Consider the following 17,582-nt stretch of genomic DNA (forward strand, 5'->3'; position numbering starts at 1 on the left):
AAAGCAGTGCAGCGCAGCTGAGACTCTGTGTCTGCTTATATTTTACTTGCTTGTTCAACGCAAAAATTTATTGAGACAAGTTATAATTATTTTTACAATGCTATTGTGAAAATTGCTAAACGGATCATTAAAACCCTTAAATTGTACGGTATATGTCAGAATGGAGAAAATATACCAAAAGTTATACTTTATAGGACGTCGACAAAAAAATAATATGTATGATATTTATCAAAATTACTATTGTGCTCTTGTTATGGTAAAATTAAGGAGTTAAGGAGAGAGCTTAGGGATCTATTAGCGATACAATAAAACAAGCCCTTGTCTATAAAGTCAAGCTCACCTTGTTGATCTACAAATTGTATAATTTTATTTTATACTAATGTATTTTTTAACATCTTTGTTGAAAAATATAATGCTGGAATGAAGTGATAGTCAAGATGAATTGAATATAGCATTTATTAAATGATAAGTTGTAACAATTATTGGATTTCAATTTAACAGTTAAACATATTAATATTTAACATACTGTCATCTTATATATAAAAATGAATCGCAAAATGTGTTGGTAAGCGCATAACTCAACAACGCCTGGACCAATTTGGCCAAATCTTTTTTTAAAATGTTCGTTGAAGTTCAAGGATGGTTTTTACGGCGAGAAAAATTAGAATTATTGCTGGAAAAACCCTAAAAATAGCCCTTTTCTTTTTCCCATACAAATGATTTGTAACTAAAACGTAGTCAATTTGAGCTTTATTGCTATGGTATAAAGTTCATATTAAATTACAAGCACTCATTGTTGTCTAAGCAATGTAGGTGTGTTCCTAACGTCAAAGATCATATCTATCAAAACAATGTGCGTGTGTGCGTTGGAGCACAGAATACATAGTTGGAGGAGTTTAATGTCGCGTTCCGAAACTCGCGTTTCTTTTGAATTAGTTTCGGCACGCGAGATAAAATGCATCAGTTTCCACGTCATTACATCAGTCAAACAAAAATCGCGTTACCAATAGTGTTTTATTATTTTTAATATCCAAATTTTAAATAAATAAAACAATTCGTACGGCTTAAAAGGATTTGAGTTCAAGTCATATCCAATTTAAAAAAAAAAGTTGTCTGTTACAGATGACTTTTGACAGATGACAGATGAATTGTCAACTGATACACGAAACAAATTCGTATATCGTGTTTTGTGCAGAGTGTTTAGTTAGTTAGTGTTTGTTTAGTTCGTAATTAGTGAAAAAATAATTTATATTTGATATGCCTCCTATAAGACGAAGCAATTTAGGTAGAAGAACCAGAAATGCTATAAACCAAGCTAATTACCGATCTAATCGTACTGCACAAGAACGTGACGACGGAAATGAACGTGAAAGAATTCGGATATCACAAACGCGTGAAGCGCGAGCGCGACATTCAACTAATAATCGCGCAAGTTTGAATCGAGCTGCTTTCAGTTACGATGTGTCAATTGACTACAGTAACTACCAATGTGTTGTTATTGGTTCTATGAACTTGGTTTGCTCACACTGTAAGGCATTAAAATACAAAAACGAAGCCAATGGATTGTGTTGCGCAAATGGTAAAGAGAAATTGATACCATATCCAACATATAACATAATATATTGACACATATCCAACAATATAACAATTGCTTTCAAATGACTTCATTTGGGGCAACAAATGCAGTTCGGGAAAATTTTATGCCAATTTTCAAGGTATGTATTATAGCAGTTACTCATAATTATTTTAGCGAACAAAATTTTCTGTCACCAAAGTTAAGATGTGTTACTAATCTTCAATTTCTTAATCATTACGAAATATATCACTTAGTCATCATATTATATGGTGATTCAGTTTCAGTGACACTTTTATTATATTTTATATTTGATAGATATTAGTTAAAACTAAATATATACTTTTTAAGATCAAATATTATTTAAGTTTGATCACTGACAATCCATTAATTTAAACCACACCATAATATTTTTTTATTTACAGATACAAGGGCAAATATATCACAGAGCAGGTTCACTGTTACTAGTGTCAGATAGCGACAACAAATTCCTGCAAATTTATTTTATGGGCAATTCACCACAAGAAATTGATCTGCGTTGTGCACATAACAATTTAGTAAAGAGGTCTATTGTAGAACAATTACAAACTTTATTTCATCAACACAATCAATTGATTATATTGTTTAAAACTGCCCTGGATCTGATGCCATCCGATAATCACAAAATTGCAATCAGAGCTGATAAAACACCTGCAGGTCAACATACAAGACGTTTTAATGCACCAACTATTGATGAAGTTGCTATCGTTGTAGTTGGAGAAAATTTGGAATCCCGTGATATTGTTTTACATCGTCGGAATGATCAATTACAACGTATAAAGGAAACACACCGCTCATATGATGCACTGCAATATCCCATTATATTTTGGCAAGGTGAAGATGGCTACGATTTATCAATAAAAATGATAAATCCCATTACAGGTAACTAAAATATTAGTTTAGCTAGGCGATAATATCTCAGTCACTATATTATGTATTTGAATGTTATTAAAACAAAATCTGTTTACAGGTTCTGAAACCAACAAAAAAGTCAGTTCAATGAACTATTATTCATACCGCCTAATGATTCGGGAAAATGAAGATAATCACATATTGAAATGTCGGCGATTATATCACAAATATGTTGTTGACATGTATGTTAAAATTGAAACGGAGAGATTAACATTCATCAGGTTGAATCAAACCAAACTCCGATCTGAAGAGTATATTCACCTTCGAGATGCGATTAATACTGATGGAAATGCACAGAATGTCGGTCGGATGACTATTCTTCCAGCAACATACATCGGAAGCCCTCGGCATATGCACGAATATGCTCAAGATGCCATGTCGTATGTTCGTCATTATGGTACAGCAGATTTGTTCATCACATTTACATGCAATCCGCAATGGATAGAAATTAAGCAGGAGTTATTCCCTGGGCAATCACCCATTGATCGTCATGATATTACAGCCAGAGTCTTTACACAAAAGTTGAAATCTTTAATGAATTTCATCGTAAAACATAATGTGTTTGGTGAGACACGCTGCTGGATGTATTCTGTGGAGTGGCATCGATTAAATACATTTGCAAATATGTAACCAAAGGGTGTGATATGGCTGTGATTGGAATTGGTGCAGAGAATTCTAATGATGAAGTTACCCAATACCAAATGGGCCGCTATGTCAGTAGTAATGAAGCAGTTTGGCGAATATTTTCTTTTCCTATTCATGAGAGACACCCTTCAGTTGTTCACTTAGCTGTGCATTTAGAAAATGGACAAAGAGTGTATTTTACAGCACAGAACGCAGTACAAAGAGCTTCTCAGCCACCATCTACTACATTAACCAGTTTTTTTGAGACATGCCAAAACGATGATTTCGCACAAACATTGCTATATTCTGAAATGCCAAAATATTATACCTGGAATCAATCCTCAAGGAGATTTATACGACGGAAACAAGGAAAACCAGTTCCAGGATATACAGATGTATATTCTACCGATGCGATTGGCCGGATTTATTCAGTACATCCAAGCAATGATGAATGTTTTTATTTACGACTGCTATTAGTCAATGTACGTGGCCCAACATCATTCCAACAGTTACGAACTGTTGATGGTGAATTGTGTGGATCCTACAGAGAAGCCTGTCAACGTTTACAATTGCTTGAAAATGACGCTCATTGGGATCAAACTCTCAATGATACTGTAATATCATCACACGCTCATCAAATACGAACATTGTTTTCTATAATCATATCTACATGCTTCCCATCAAACCCAATTGATTTGTGGATGAAGTACAAAGATTATATGTGTGATGATATTTTGTATCAATTACGGAATAGAATGGGAAATCCAAATATACAAATCAGTGAAGAAATTTACAATGAAGCATTGATTTCAATTGAGGACATGTGCTTGATAATGTCAAACAAACTATTAATTCAATTAGGCCTGACCGCGGCCAATCGTCCAATGCATGACGCTTTTAACCAAGAGTTGCATCGAGAAAGACTGTATGATCTCAACGCTTTGAAAGAATTAATTCAAACAAATCTTCCACTGTTAAATGAACAACAGAAGTATGTATTTGAAACTCTTATGAAAGTAACAAATGATGAAACTGGAGGGATTTTCTTCTTAGATGCATCTGGTGGTACAGGAAAAACCTTTTTGTTTTCATTAATATTAGCACCAATTCGCTCACAAAATAAAATTGCACTTGCACTCGCTTCGTCGGGAATCGCAGCAACTTTGCTTGAAGGTGGTCGAACAGCCCATTCAGTACTAAAATTGCCATTAAATATGCAAAGCAATGAAACTCCATCCTGCAACGTTTCGAAGAACTCTGCAATGTCAAAGGTTTTGCAGCAATGTAAATTGATTGTTTGGGATGAATGCACGATGGCACATAAAAAATCTTTGGAGGCTTTAGACAGATCCTTAAAAGATCTACGTAGCAATAATAACCGATTTGGTGGTGCAATGATTTTATTAGCAGGAGATTTTCGTCAAACATTGCCAGTGATTCCACGGTCAACGCCAGCTGATGAACTCAATGCATGTCTAAAGTCCTCCAATTTGTGGAAACATGTCAAAGTACTTCATTTAAGCAAGAATATGCGTGTAGAGTTGCAAAATGACCAATCTGGAAACATATTCTCTAAACAACTCATTGGCACTGGTAATGGCAAATTTCCTATAGACATGTTGACTGGCTGCATTAACTTTCCTCAAAGTTTTTGTCAGTTAACTCGATCAAAAGATGAACTTATTCAGAAGGTGTTTCCAGATGTTTCTCAAAATTACAGAAACCATGATTGGTTGAGCGAACGAGCTATACTGGCTGCAAAAAACATAGATGTAAATGAATTAAATTTAAAAATTCAAGAACAAATTACAGGCGAATTGAGGATATATAAATCAGTTGATTCGGCTACTAATCAAGATGATGTAGTCAACTATCCACCGGAATTTTTAAACTCGCTGGATTTGCCAGGATTGCCACCTCACAATCTTCAATTAAAGGTTGGATCGGTGGTTATAATGTTGCGAAATATCAACCAACCGCGTCTTTGCAACGGTACACGGTTAGCGATAAAAAAATTACTAAACAATGTGATAGAAGCAACTATGCTCAATGGAAAGTATAAAGGAGAAGATGTTCTCATACCGCGCATCCCAATGATTCCGAGTGATGTGCCATTTGAGTATAAACGACTACAGTTTCCAGTGCGGCTTGCTTTTGCTATGACTATAAACAAGTCCCAGGGGCAATCATTAAGTGTTTGTGGTATTAATCTAGAAAACCCATGTTTCTCACATGGTCAATTGTATGTTGCCTGTTCCCTTGTTGTAAAACCATTAGATTTGTTTATCTATGCGCCAGGTAATCAAACAAAAAACATCGTATACCACAAAGCACTACAATGATAATAATAATAATAATTATGATTCACATGATTAACAATAAAGCGATTACTTACTTTTCAATCCTTATATATGTTTTATTTAATTACTTTTTATTCAAAACGCCCTATCACCAGGGTGATGGTTCTGTTCAGGAGAATTTTTTAAAATATGTAGGCACAAAAACTGCCACATTACAAATATTTTTGACAGGACGAAGTCTGTCGGGTCAGCTAGTATTATCATAAAAATATTTAAATATAGAAATAGTATAAATAGTAGTAAGAGTAGAAATTTTTATGTAATCATATTTACTTAGGAAATTGGTTCTATCTGCTTATCTTGCATTCTAATAATTTTTAAAGTTAGATATTTGCAATAATAAATATGACGTTATATAAAATATTATGTAATACTATGTATGCCGATTTATTCAAAAGCTAAATATTCTACTGGTACTGCACAGCCCAGAAAAAGTTGTTAACCGTATAGTTAGAATATAATGCTGGAAAGAAATAATAGTCAAGATAAATTGAACATAGTATTTTTTAAATGATAAGTTGTAACAATTATTGGATTTCAATTTAACAATTAAACATATTAATATTTAACATACTGTCATATTATCATAAAAATATTTAAATATAGAAATAGTATAAATAGTAGTAAGAGTAGAAATTTTTATATAATCATATTTACTTAGGAAATTGGTTCTAACTGGTTATCTTGCATTCTAATAATTTTTAAAGTTAGATATTTACAATAATAAATATGACGTTATATAAAATATTATATAATACTATGTATGCCGATTTATTCAAAAGCTAAATATTCTACTGATACTGCACAGCCCAGAAAAAATTGTTAACTGTATAGTTAGAGTATAATGCTGGAATGATATGACAGTCAAGATAAAATGAACATAGCATTTATTAAATGACTAGCTGACCCGACAGACTTCGTCCTGTCAAAAAGATTTGTAATGTGGCAGTTTTTGTGCCTACGTATTTTAAAAAATTCTCCTGAACAGAACCATCACCCTGGTGATAGGGCGTTGTGAATAAAAAATAATTAAATAAAACATATATAAGGATTGAAAAGTAAGTAATCGCTTTATTGTTAATCATGTGAATCATAATTATTATTATTATTATCATTGTAGTGCTTTGTGGTATACGATGTTTTTTGTTTGATTACCTGGCGCATAGATAAACAAATCTGATGGTTTTCCAACACGGGAACAGGCAACATACAATTGACCATGTGAGAAACATGGGTTTTCTAGATTAATACCACAAACACTTAATGATTGCCCCTGGGACTTGCTTATAGTCATAGCAAAAGCAAGCCGCACTGGAAACTGTAGTCGTTTAAACTCAAATGGCACATCAGTCGGAATCATTGGGATGCGCGGTATGAGAACATCTTCTCCTTTATACTATCCTTTGAGTATAGCTGCCTCTATCACATTGTTTAGTAATTTTTTTATCGCTAACCGTGTACCGTTGCAAAGACGCGGTTGGTTGATATTTCGCAACATTATAACCACCGATCCAACCTTTAATTGAAGATTGTGAGGTGGCAATCCTGGCAAATCCAGCGAGTTTAAAAATTCCGGTGGATAGTTGACTACATCATCTTGATTAGTAGCCGAATCAACTGATTTATATATCCTGAATTCGCCTGTAATTTGTTCTTGAATTTTGAAATTTAATTAATTTACATCTATGTTTTTTGCAGCCAGTATAGCTCGTTCGCTCAACCAATCATGGTTTCTGTAATTTTGAGAAACATCTGGAAACACCTTCTGAATAAGTTCATCTTTTGATCGAGTTAACTGACAAAAACTTTGAGGAAAGTTAATGCAGCCAGTCAACATGTCTATAGGAAATTAGCCATTACCAATGTCAATGAGTTGTTTAGAGAATATGTTTCCAGATTGGTCATTTTGCAACTCGACACGCATATTCTTGCTTAAATGAAGTACTTTGACATATTTCCACAAATTGGAGGACTTTAGACATGCATTGAGTTCATCAGCTGGCGTTGATCGTGGAATCACTGGTAATGTTTGACGAAAATCTCCTGCTAATAAAATCATTGCACCACCAAATCGGTTATTATTGCTACGTAGATCTTTTAATGTTCTGTCTAAAGCCTCCAAATATTTTTTATGTGCCATCGTGCATTCATCCCAAACAATCAATTTACATTGCTGCAAAACCTTTGACATTGCAGAGTTCTTCGAAACGTTGCAGGATGGAGTTTCATTGCTTTGCATATTTAATGGCAATTTTAGTACTGAATGGGCTGTTCGACCACCTTCAAGCAAAGTTGCTGCGATTCCCGACGAAGCGAGTGCAAGTGCAATTTTATTTTGTGAGCGAATTGTTGCTAATATTAATGAAATCAAAAAAGTTTTTCCTGTACCACCAGATGCATCTAAGAAGTAAATCCCTCCAGTTTCATCATTTGTTACTTTCATAAGAGTTTCAAATACATACTTCTGTTGTTCATTTAACAGTGGAAGATTTGTTTGAATTAATTCTTTCAAAGCGTTGAGATCATACAGTCTTTCTCGATGCAACTCTTGGTTAAAAGCGTCATGCATTGGACGATTGGCCGCGGTCAGGCCTAATTGAATTAATAGTTTGTTTGACATTATCAAGCACATGTCCTCAATTGAAATCAATGCTTCATTGTAAATTTCTTCACTGATTTGTATATTTGGATTTCCCATTCTATTCCGTAATTGATACAAAATATCATCACACATATAATCTTTGTACTTCATCCACAAATCAATTGGGTTTGATGGGAAGCATGTAGATATGATTATAGAAAACATTGTTCGTATTTGATGAGCGTGTGATGATATTACAGCATCATTGAGAGTTTGATCCCAATGAGCGTCATTTTCAAGCAATTGCAAACGTTGACAGGCTTCTCTGTAGGATCCACACAATTCACCATCAACAGTTCGTAACTGTTGGAATGATGTTGGGCCACGTACATTGACTAATAGCAGTCGTAAATAAAAACATTCATCATTGCTTGGATGTACTGAATAAATCCGGCCAATCGCATCGGTGGAATATACATCTGTATATCCTGGAACTGGTTTTCCTTGTTTCCGTCGTATAAATAAGTATAATATTTTGGCATTTCAGAATATAGCAATGTTTGTGCGAAATCATCGTTTTGGCATGTCTTAAAAAAACTGGTTAATGTAGTAGATGGTGGCTGAGCAGCTCTTTGTACTGCGTTCTGTGCTGTAAAATACACTCTTTGTCCATTTTCTAAATGCACAGCTAAGTGAACAATAGAAGGGTGTCTCTCATGAATAGGAAAAGAAAATATTCGCCAAACTGCTTAATTACTACTGAAATAGCGGCCCATTTGGTATTGGGTAACTTCATCATTAGAATTCTCTGCACCAATTCCAATCACAGCCATATCACTCCCTTTGGTTACATATTTGCAAATGTATTTAATCGATTTCACTGAATGGCAAGATTCAACGTTGATGTGTGCTTTGAATGTCTTTGATAAAATGGGTGAATATGGAACAATCCAATGATTATCTATTTCAATATCTTGTTGATTTAATTTGACAATTGTTGATTTTCCATTGTCTGCTGTCGATCTGCGACGATACAATGGATAACCGTCATTACCAGTAATTGTTTCCGATATTAATGTCCGTGGATATCGTTTTGAACACTTACCATCCATCATACACGGTGAATTTTGATTAAGAGTTCCACAGGGACCATGTATCATGTTTTTGATAACTACCTCATGCAATTCAGGATCTACTTGTACATTAGGGATTTCAGCTGATATCACTGCATCAACTTCATTTGGCCTTATCTTTTCAACCAACCAAATCAAAATGTGTGCATGTGGCAATCCTCGTTTCTGCCACTCCACAGAATACATCCAGCAGCGTGTCTCACCAAACACATTATGTTTTACGATGAAATTCATTAAAGATTTCAACTTTTGTCTAAAGACTCTGGCTGTAATATCATGACGATCAATGGGTGATTGCCCAGGGAATAACTCCTGCTTAATTTCTATCCATTGCGGATTGCATGTAAATGTGATGAACAAATCTGCTGTACCATAATGACGAACATACGACATGGCATCTTGAGCATATTCGTGCATATGCCGAGGGCTTCCGATGTATGTTGCTGGAAGAATAGTCATCCGACCGACATTCTGTGCATTTCCATCAGTATTAATCGCATCTCGAAGGTGAATATACTCTTCAGATCGGAGTTTAGTTTGATTCAACCTGATGAATGTTAATCTCTCCGTTTCAATTTTAACATACATGTCAACAACATATTTGTGATATAATCGCCGACATTTCAATATGTGATTATCTTCATTTTCCCGAATCATTAGGCCGTATGAATAATAGTTCATTGAACTGACTTTTTTGTTGGTTTCAGAACCTGTAAACATATTTTGTTTTAATAACATTCAAATACATAATATAGTGACTGAGATATTATCGCCATATCTATCATTATCATTTATCATTTTTATTGATAAATCGTAGCCATCTTCACCTTGCCAAAATATAATGGGATATTGCAGTGCATCATATGAGCGGTGTGTTTCCTTTATACGTTGTAATTGATCATTCCGACGATGTAAAACAATATCACGGGATTCCAAATTTTCTCCAACTACAACGATAGCAACTTCATCAATAGTTGGTGCATTAAAACGTCTTGTATGTTGACCTGCAGGTGTTTTATCAGCTCTGATTACAATTTTGTGATTATCGGATGGCATCAGATCCAGGGCAGTTTTAAACAATATAATCAATTGATTGTGTTGATGAAATAAAGTTTGTAATTGTTCTACAATAGACCTCTTTACTAAATTGTTATGTGCACAACGCAGATCAATTTCTTGTGGTGAATTGCCGATAAAATAAATTTGCAGGAATTTGTTGTCGCTATCTGACACTGGTAACAGTGAACCTGCTCTGTGATATATTTGCCCTTGTATCTGTAAATAAAAAAAATATTATGGTGTGGTATAAATTAATGGATTGTCAGTGATCAAACTTAAATAATATTTGATCTTAAAAAGTATATATTTAGTTTTAACTAATATCTATCAAATATAAAATATAATAAAAGTGTCACTGAAACTGAATCACCATATAATATGATGACTAAGTGATATATTTCGTAATGATTAAGAAATTGAAGATTAGTAACACATCTTAACTTTGGTGACAGAAAATTTTGTTCGTTAAAATAATTATGAGTAACTGCTATAATACATACTTTGAAAGTTGACATAAAATTTTCCCGAACTGCATTTGTTGCCCCAAATGAAGTCATTTGAAAGTAATTGTTATATTGTTGGATATGTGTCAAAAAGTGTATAGAATCTGTTCCTATTCCTGAAACCAATGAGTACAATGGTTCTGATGATGGATCCAATGGTATCAATTTCACTTTACCATTTGCGCAACACAATCCATTGGCTTCGTTTTTGTATTTTAATGCCTTACAGTGAGCAAACCAAGTTCATAGAACCAATAACAACACATTGGTAGTTACTGTAGTCAATTGACACATCGTAACTGAAAGCAGCTCGATTCAAACTTGCGCGATAATTAGTTGAATGTCACGCTCGCGCTTCACGCGTTTTTGATATCCGAATTCTTTCACGTTCATTTCCGTCGTCACGTTCTTGTGCAGTACGATTAGATCGGTAATTAGCTTGGTTTATAGCATTTCTGGTTCTTCTACCTAAATTGCTTCGTCTTATAGGAGGCATATCAAATATAAATTATTTTTTCATTAATCACGAACTAAACAAACACTAACTAACTAAACACTCTGCACAAAACACGATATACGAATTTGTTTCGTGTATCAGTTGACAATTCATCTGTCATCTGTCAAAAGTAATCTGTAACAGACAACTTTTTTTTTTAAATTTGATATGACTTGAACTCAAATCCTTTTAAGCCGTACGAATTGTTTTATTTATTTAAAATTTGGATATTAAAAATAATAAAACACTGTTGGTAACGCGATTTTTGTTTGACTGATGTAATGACGTGGAAACTGATGCATTTTATCTCGCGTGCCGAAACTAATACAAAAGAAACGCGAGTTTCGGAACGCGACATTAAACTCCTCCAACTATGTATTCTGTGCTCCAACGCACACACGCACATTGTTTTGATAGATATGATCTTTGACGTTAGGAACACACCTACATTGCTTAGACAACAGTGAGTGCTTGTAATTTAATATGAACTTTATACCATAGCAATAAAGCTCAAATTGACTACGTTTTAGTTACAAATCATTTGTATGGGAAAAAGAAAAGGGCTATTTTTAGGGTTTTTCCAGCAATAATTCTAATTTTTCTCGCCGTAAAAACCATCCTTGAACTTCAACGAACATTTTAAAAAAAGATTTGGCCAAATTGGTCCAGGCGTTGTTAAGTTATGCGCTTACCAACACATTTTGCGATTCATTTTTATATATAAGATAATTTGCAAAAATTATTGGATTTCAATTTAACAATTACCAGTTAATCACATTAATATCTAAGATATTTTCATCAAATATGTTTAAATATAGAAATAGAATATAGCTATCTGGCTATTTTTCAATATAATATTATTTAAAGTCGGATATTTTGCAATATAAAATATTCAGTTATCCGAATTATTATATAATATTACTAGCTGACCCGACAGACTTCGTCCTGTAAAAAAGATTTGTAATGTGGCAGTTTTTGTGCCTATGTATTTTAAAAAATTCTCCTGAACAGAACCATCACCCTGGTGATAGGGCGTTGTGAATAAAAAATAATTAAATAAAACATATATAAGGATTGAAAAGTAAGTAATCGCTTTATTGTTAATCATGTGAATCATAATTATTATTATTATTATCATTGTAGTGCTTTGTGGTATACGATGTTTTTTGTTTGATTACCTGGCGCATAGATAAACAAATCTGATGGTTTTCCAACACGGGAACAGGCAACATACAATTGACCATGTGAGAAACATGGGTTTTCTAGATTAATACCACAAACACTTAATGATTGCCCCTGGGACTTGTTTATAGTCATAGCAAAAGCAAGCCGCACTGGAAACTGTAGTCGTTTAAACTCAAATGGCATATCAGTCGGAATCATTTTGATGCGCGGTATGAGAACATCTTCTCCTTTATACTTTCCTTTGAGTATAGTTGCTTCTATCACATTGTTTAGTAATTTTTTTATCGCTAACCGTGTACCGTTGCAAAGACCCGGTTGGTTGATATTTCGCAACATTATAACCACCGATCCAACCTTTAATTTAAGATTGTGAGGTGGCAATCCTGGCAAATCCAGCGAGTTTAAAAATTCCGGTGGATAGTTGACTACATCATCTTGATTAGTAGCCGAATCAACTGATTTATATATCCTCAATTCGCCTGTAATTTGTTCTTGAATTTTTAAATTTAATTCATTTACATCTATGTTTTTTGCAGCCAGTATAGCTCGTTCGCTCAACCAATCATGGTTTCTGTAATTTTGAGAAACATCTGGAAACACCTTCTGAATAAGTTCATCTTTTGATTGAGATAACTGACAAAAACATTGAGAAAAGTTAATGCAGCCAGCCAACATGTCTATAGGAAATTCGCCATTACCAATGTCAATGAGTTGTTTAGAGAATATGTTTCCAGATTGGTCATTTTGCAACTCTACACGCATATTCTTGCTTAAATGAAGTACTTTGACATGTTTCCACAAATTGGAGGACTTTAGACATGCATTGAGTTCATCAGCTGGCGTTGATCGTGGAATCACTGGCAATGTTTGACGAAAATCTCCTGCTAATAAAATCATTGCACCACCAAATCGGTTATTATTGCTACGTAGATCTTTTAAGGTTCTGTCTAAAGCCTCCAAATATTTTTTATGTGCCATCGTGCATTCATCCCAAACAATCAATTTACATTGCTGCAAAACCTTTGCCATTGCAGAGTTCTTCGAAACGTTGCAGGTTGGAGTTTCATTGCTTTGCATATTTAATGGCAATTTTAGTGCTGAATCGACTGCTGTTCGACCACCTTCAAGCAAAGTTGCTGCGATTCCCGACGAAGCGAGTGCAAGTGCAATTTTATTTTGTGAGCGAATTGTTGCTAATATTAATGAAATCAAAAAAGTTTTTCCTGTACCACCAGATGCATCTAAGAAGTAAATCCCTCCAGTTTCATCATTTGTTACTTTCATAAGAGTTTCAAATACATACTTCTGTTGTTCATTTAACAGTGGAAGATTTGTTTGAATTAATTCTTTCAAAGCGTTGAGATCATACAGTCTTTCTCGATGCAACTCTTGGTTAAAAGCGTCATGCATTGGACGATTGGGCGCGGTCAGGCCTAATTGAATTAATAGTTTGTTTGACATTATCAAGCACATGTCCTCAATTGAAATCAATGCTTCATTGTAAATTTCTTCACTGATTTGTATATTTGGATTTCCCATTCTATTCCGTATTTGATACAAGATCTCATCACACATATAATCTTTGTACTTCATCCACAAATCAATTGGGTTTGATGGGAAGCATGTAGATATGATTATAGAAAACATTGTTCGTATTTGATGAGCGTGTGATGATATTACAGCATCATTGAGAGTTTGATCCCAATGAGCGTCATTTTCAAGCAATTGCAAACGTTGACAGGCTTCTCTGTAGGATCCACACAATTCACCATCAACAGTTCGTAACTGTTGGAATGATGTTGGGCCACGTACATTGACTAATAGCAGTCGTAAATAAAAACATTCATCATTGCTTGGATGTACTGAATAAATCCGGCCAATCGCCTCGGTGGAATATACATCTGTATATCCTGGAACTGGTTTTCCTTGTTTCCGTCGTATAAATCTCCTTGAGGATTGATTCCAGGTATAATATTTTGGCATTTCAGAATATAGCAATGTTTGTGCGAAATCATCGTTTTGGCATGTCTCAAAAAAACTGGTTAATGTAGTAGATGGTGGCTGAGCAGCTCTTTGTACTGCGTTCTGTGCTGTAAAATACACTCTTTGTCCATTTTCTAAATGCACAGCTAAGTGAACAACAGAAGGGTGTCTCTCATGAATAGGAAAACAAAATATTCGCCAAACTGCTTCATTACTACTGACATAGCGGCCCATTTGGTATTGGGTAACTTCATCATTAGAATTCTCTGCACCAATTCCAATCACAGCCATATCACACCCTTTGGTTACATATTTGCAAATGTATTTAATCGATTTCACTGAATGGCAAGATTCAACGTTGATGTGTGCTTTGAATGTCTTTGATAAAATGGGTGAATATGGAACAATCCAACGATTATCTATTTCAATATCTTGTTGATTTAATGTGACAATTGTTGATTTTCCATTGTCTGCTGTCGATCTGCGATGATACAATGGATAACCGTCATTACCAGCAATTGTTTCCGATATTAATGTCCGTGGATATCGTTTTGAACATTTACCATCAATCATACACGGTGAATTTTGATTAAGAGTTCCACAGGGACCATGTATCATGTTTTTGATAACTACCTCATGCAATCCAGGATCTACTTGTACATTAGGGATTTCAGCTGATATCACTGCATCAACTTCATTTGGCCTTATCTTTTCAACCAACCAAATCAAAATGTGTGCATGTGGCAATCCTCGTTTCTGCCACTCCACAGAATACACCCAGTAGCGTGTCTCACCAAACACATTATGTTTTACGATGAAATTCATTAAAGATTTCAACTTTTGTCTAAAGACTCTGGCTGTAATATCATGACGATCAATGGGTGATTGGCCAGGGAATAACTCCTGCTTAATTTCTATCCATTGCGGATTGCATGTAAATGTGATGAACAAATCTGCTGTACCATAATGACGAACATACGACATGGCATCTTGGGCATATTCGTGCATATGCCGAGGGCTTCCGATGTATGTTGCTGGAAGAATAGTCATCCGACCGACATTCTGTGCATTTCCATCAGTATTAATCGCATCTCGAAGGTGAATATACTCTTCAGATCGGAGTTTGGTTTGATTCAACCTGATGAATGTTAATCTCTCCGTTTCAATTTTAACATACATGTCAACAACATATTTGTGATATAATCGCCGACATTTCAATATGTGATTATCTTCATTTTCCCGAATCATTAGGCGGTATGAATAATAGTTCATTGAACTGACTTTTTTGTTGGTTTCAGAACCTGTAAACAGATTTTGTTTTAATAACATTCAAATACATAATATAGTGACTGAGATATTATCGCCTAGCTAAACTAATATTTTAGTTACCTGTAATGGGATTTATCATTTTTATTGATAAATCGTAGCCATCTTCACCTTGCCAAAATATAATGGGATATTGCAGTGCATCATATGAGCGGTGTGTTTCCTTTATACGTTGTAATTGATCATTCCGACGATGTAAAACAATATCACGGGATTCCAAATTTTCTCCAACTACAACGATAACAACTTCATCAATAGTTGGTGCATTAAAACGTCTTGTATGTTGACCTGCAGGTGTTTTATCAGCTCTGATTACAATTTTGTGATTATCGGATGGCATCAGATCCAGGGCAGTTTTAAACAATATAATCAACTGATTGTGTTGATGAAATAAAGTTTGTAATTGTTCTACAATAGACCTCTTTACTAAATTGTTATGTGCACAACGCAGATCAATTTCTTGTGGTGAATTGCCCATAAAATAAATTTGCAGGAATTTGTTGTCGCTATCTGACACTGGTAACAGTGAACCTGCTCTGTGATATATTTGCCCTTGTATCTGCAAATAAAAAAAATATTATGGTGTGGTATAAATTAATGGATTGTCAGTGATCAAACTTAAATAATATTTGATCTTAAAAAGTATATATTTAGTTTTAACTAATATCTATCAAATATAAAATATAATAAAAGTGTCACTGAAACTGAATCACCATATAATATGATGACTAAGTGATATATTTCGTAATGATTAAGAAATTGAAGATTAGTAACACATCTTAACTTTGGTGACAGAAAATTTTGTTCGCTAAAATAATTATGAGTAACTGCTATAATACATACCTTGAAAATTGGCATAAAATTTTCCCGAACTGCATTTGTTGCCCCAAATGAAGTCATTTGAAAGCAATTGTTATATTGTTGGATATGTGTCAAAAAGTGTATAGAATCTGTTCCTATTCCTGAAACCAATGAGTACAATGTTTCTGGTGGTGGATCCAATGGTATCAATTTCACTTTACCATTTGCGCAACACAATCCATTGGCTTCGTTTTTGTATTTTAATGCCTTACAGTGTGAGCAAACCAAGTTCATAGAACCAATAACAACACATTGGTAGTTACTGCAGTCAATTGACACATCATAACTGAAAGCAGCTCGATTCAAACTTGCGCGATTATTAGTTGAATGTCGCGCTCGCGCTTCACGCGTTTGTGATATCCGAATTCTTTCACGTTCATTTCCGTCGTCACGTTCTTGTGCAGTACGATTAGATCGGTAATTAGCTTGGTTTATAGCATTTCTGGTTCTTCTACCTAAATTGCTTCGTCTTATAGGAGGCATATCAAATATAAATTATTTTTCACTAATCACGAACTAAACAAACACTAACTAACTAAACACTCTGCACAAAACACGATATACGAATTTGTTTCGTGTATCAGTTGACAATTCATCTGTCATCTGTCAAAAGTCATCTGTAACAGACAACTTTTTTTTTTTTTAATTGGATATGACTTGAACTCAAATCCTTTTAAGCCGTATGAATTGTTTTATTTATTTAAAATTTGGATATTAAAAATAATAAAACACTGTTGATAATGCGATTTTTGTTTGACTGATGTAATGACGTAGAAACTGATGCATTTTATCTCGCGTGCCGAAACTAATACAAAAGAAACGCGAGTTTCGGAACGCGACATTAAACTCCTCCAACTATGTATTCTGTGCTCCAACGCACACACGCACATTGTTTTGATAGATATGATCTTTGACGTTAGGAACACACCTACATTGCTTAGACAACA

The 17,582-nt window shown here is 34.3% G+C and overlaps 2 protein-coding genes across 2 annotated transcripts; one reads left to right on the top strand and one right to left on the bottom strand.

Moving 5' to 3' along the window:
* Window positions 1-1,632: 1,632 nt before the first annotated feature.
* LOC143203777 (uncharacterized) lies at window positions 1,633-6,203 on the top strand. Its single transcript, XM_076416083.1, has 4 exons — window positions 1,633-1,715; window positions 1,999-2,494; window positions 2,583-3,045; window positions 6,170-6,203. Exons 1-4 carry the CDS (start codon window positions 1,659-1,661, stop codon window positions 6,201-6,203), a joined length of 1,050 nt encoding a protein of 349 aa, XP_076272198.1. The 5' UTR covers window positions 1,633-1,658.
* Window positions 6,204-12,041: 5,838 nt separating this feature from the next.
* LOC143203849 (uncharacterized) lies at window positions 12,042-16,869 on the bottom strand. The gene is made up of 5 exons (XM_076416193.1): window positions 16,618-16,869; window positions 16,063-16,333; window positions 15,838-15,999; window positions 15,321-15,749; window positions 12,042-12,064 (listed from the first exon to the last, which is right to left on the bottom strand). Exons 1-5 carry the CDS (start codon window positions 16,867-16,869, stop codon window positions 12,042-12,044), a joined length of 1,137 nt encoding a protein of 378 aa, XP_076272308.1.
* Between the last annotated feature and the right edge of the window lie 713 nt (window positions 16,870-17,582).

This window comes from Rhynchophorus ferrugineus, unplaced genomic scaffold, assembly GCF_030347505.1.
Source record: "Rhynchophorus ferrugineus isolate W39M unplaced genomic scaffold, kcgeb_rfMv2 rfM1, whole genome shotgun sequence".
In the NCBI taxonomy this organism is placed as follows: domain Eukaryota; kingdom Metazoa; phylum Arthropoda; class Insecta; order Coleoptera; family Curculionidae; genus Rhynchophorus; species Rhynchophorus ferrugineus.

What these genes read in the sequence shown, in the direction of transcription:
- LOC143203777 (XM_076416083.1), top strand. Translation starts at nt 1,659, where the DNA reads ATGACTTCATTTGGGGCAACAAATGCAGTTCGGGAAAATTTTATGCCA. An exon ending in AATGATAAATCCCATTACAG is followed by an intron (nt 2,495 to 2,582) that starts GTAACTAAAATA and finishes ATCTGTTTACAG; the next exon opens with GTTCTGAAACCAACAAAAAA. An exon ending in GCCAGAGTCTTTACACAAAA is followed by an intron (nt 3,046 to 6,169) that starts GTTGAAATCTTT and finishes ATATTTACTTAG; the next exon opens with GAAATTGGTTCTAACTGGTT.
- LOC143203849 (XM_076416193.1), bottom strand. Translation starts at nt 16,869, where the DNA reads ATGAACTTGGTTTGCTCACACTGTAAGGCATTAAAATACAAAAACGAA. An exon ending in AATGATAAATCCCATTACAG is followed by an intron (nt 15,750 to 15,837) that starts GTAACTAAAATA and finishes ATCTGTTTACAG; the next exon opens with GTTCTGAAACCAACAAAAAA. An exon ending in TGGCCAATCACCCATTGATC is followed by an intron (nt 12,065 to 15,320) that starts GTCATGATATTA and finishes AAAATATCTTAG; the next exon opens with ATATTAATGTGATTAACTGG.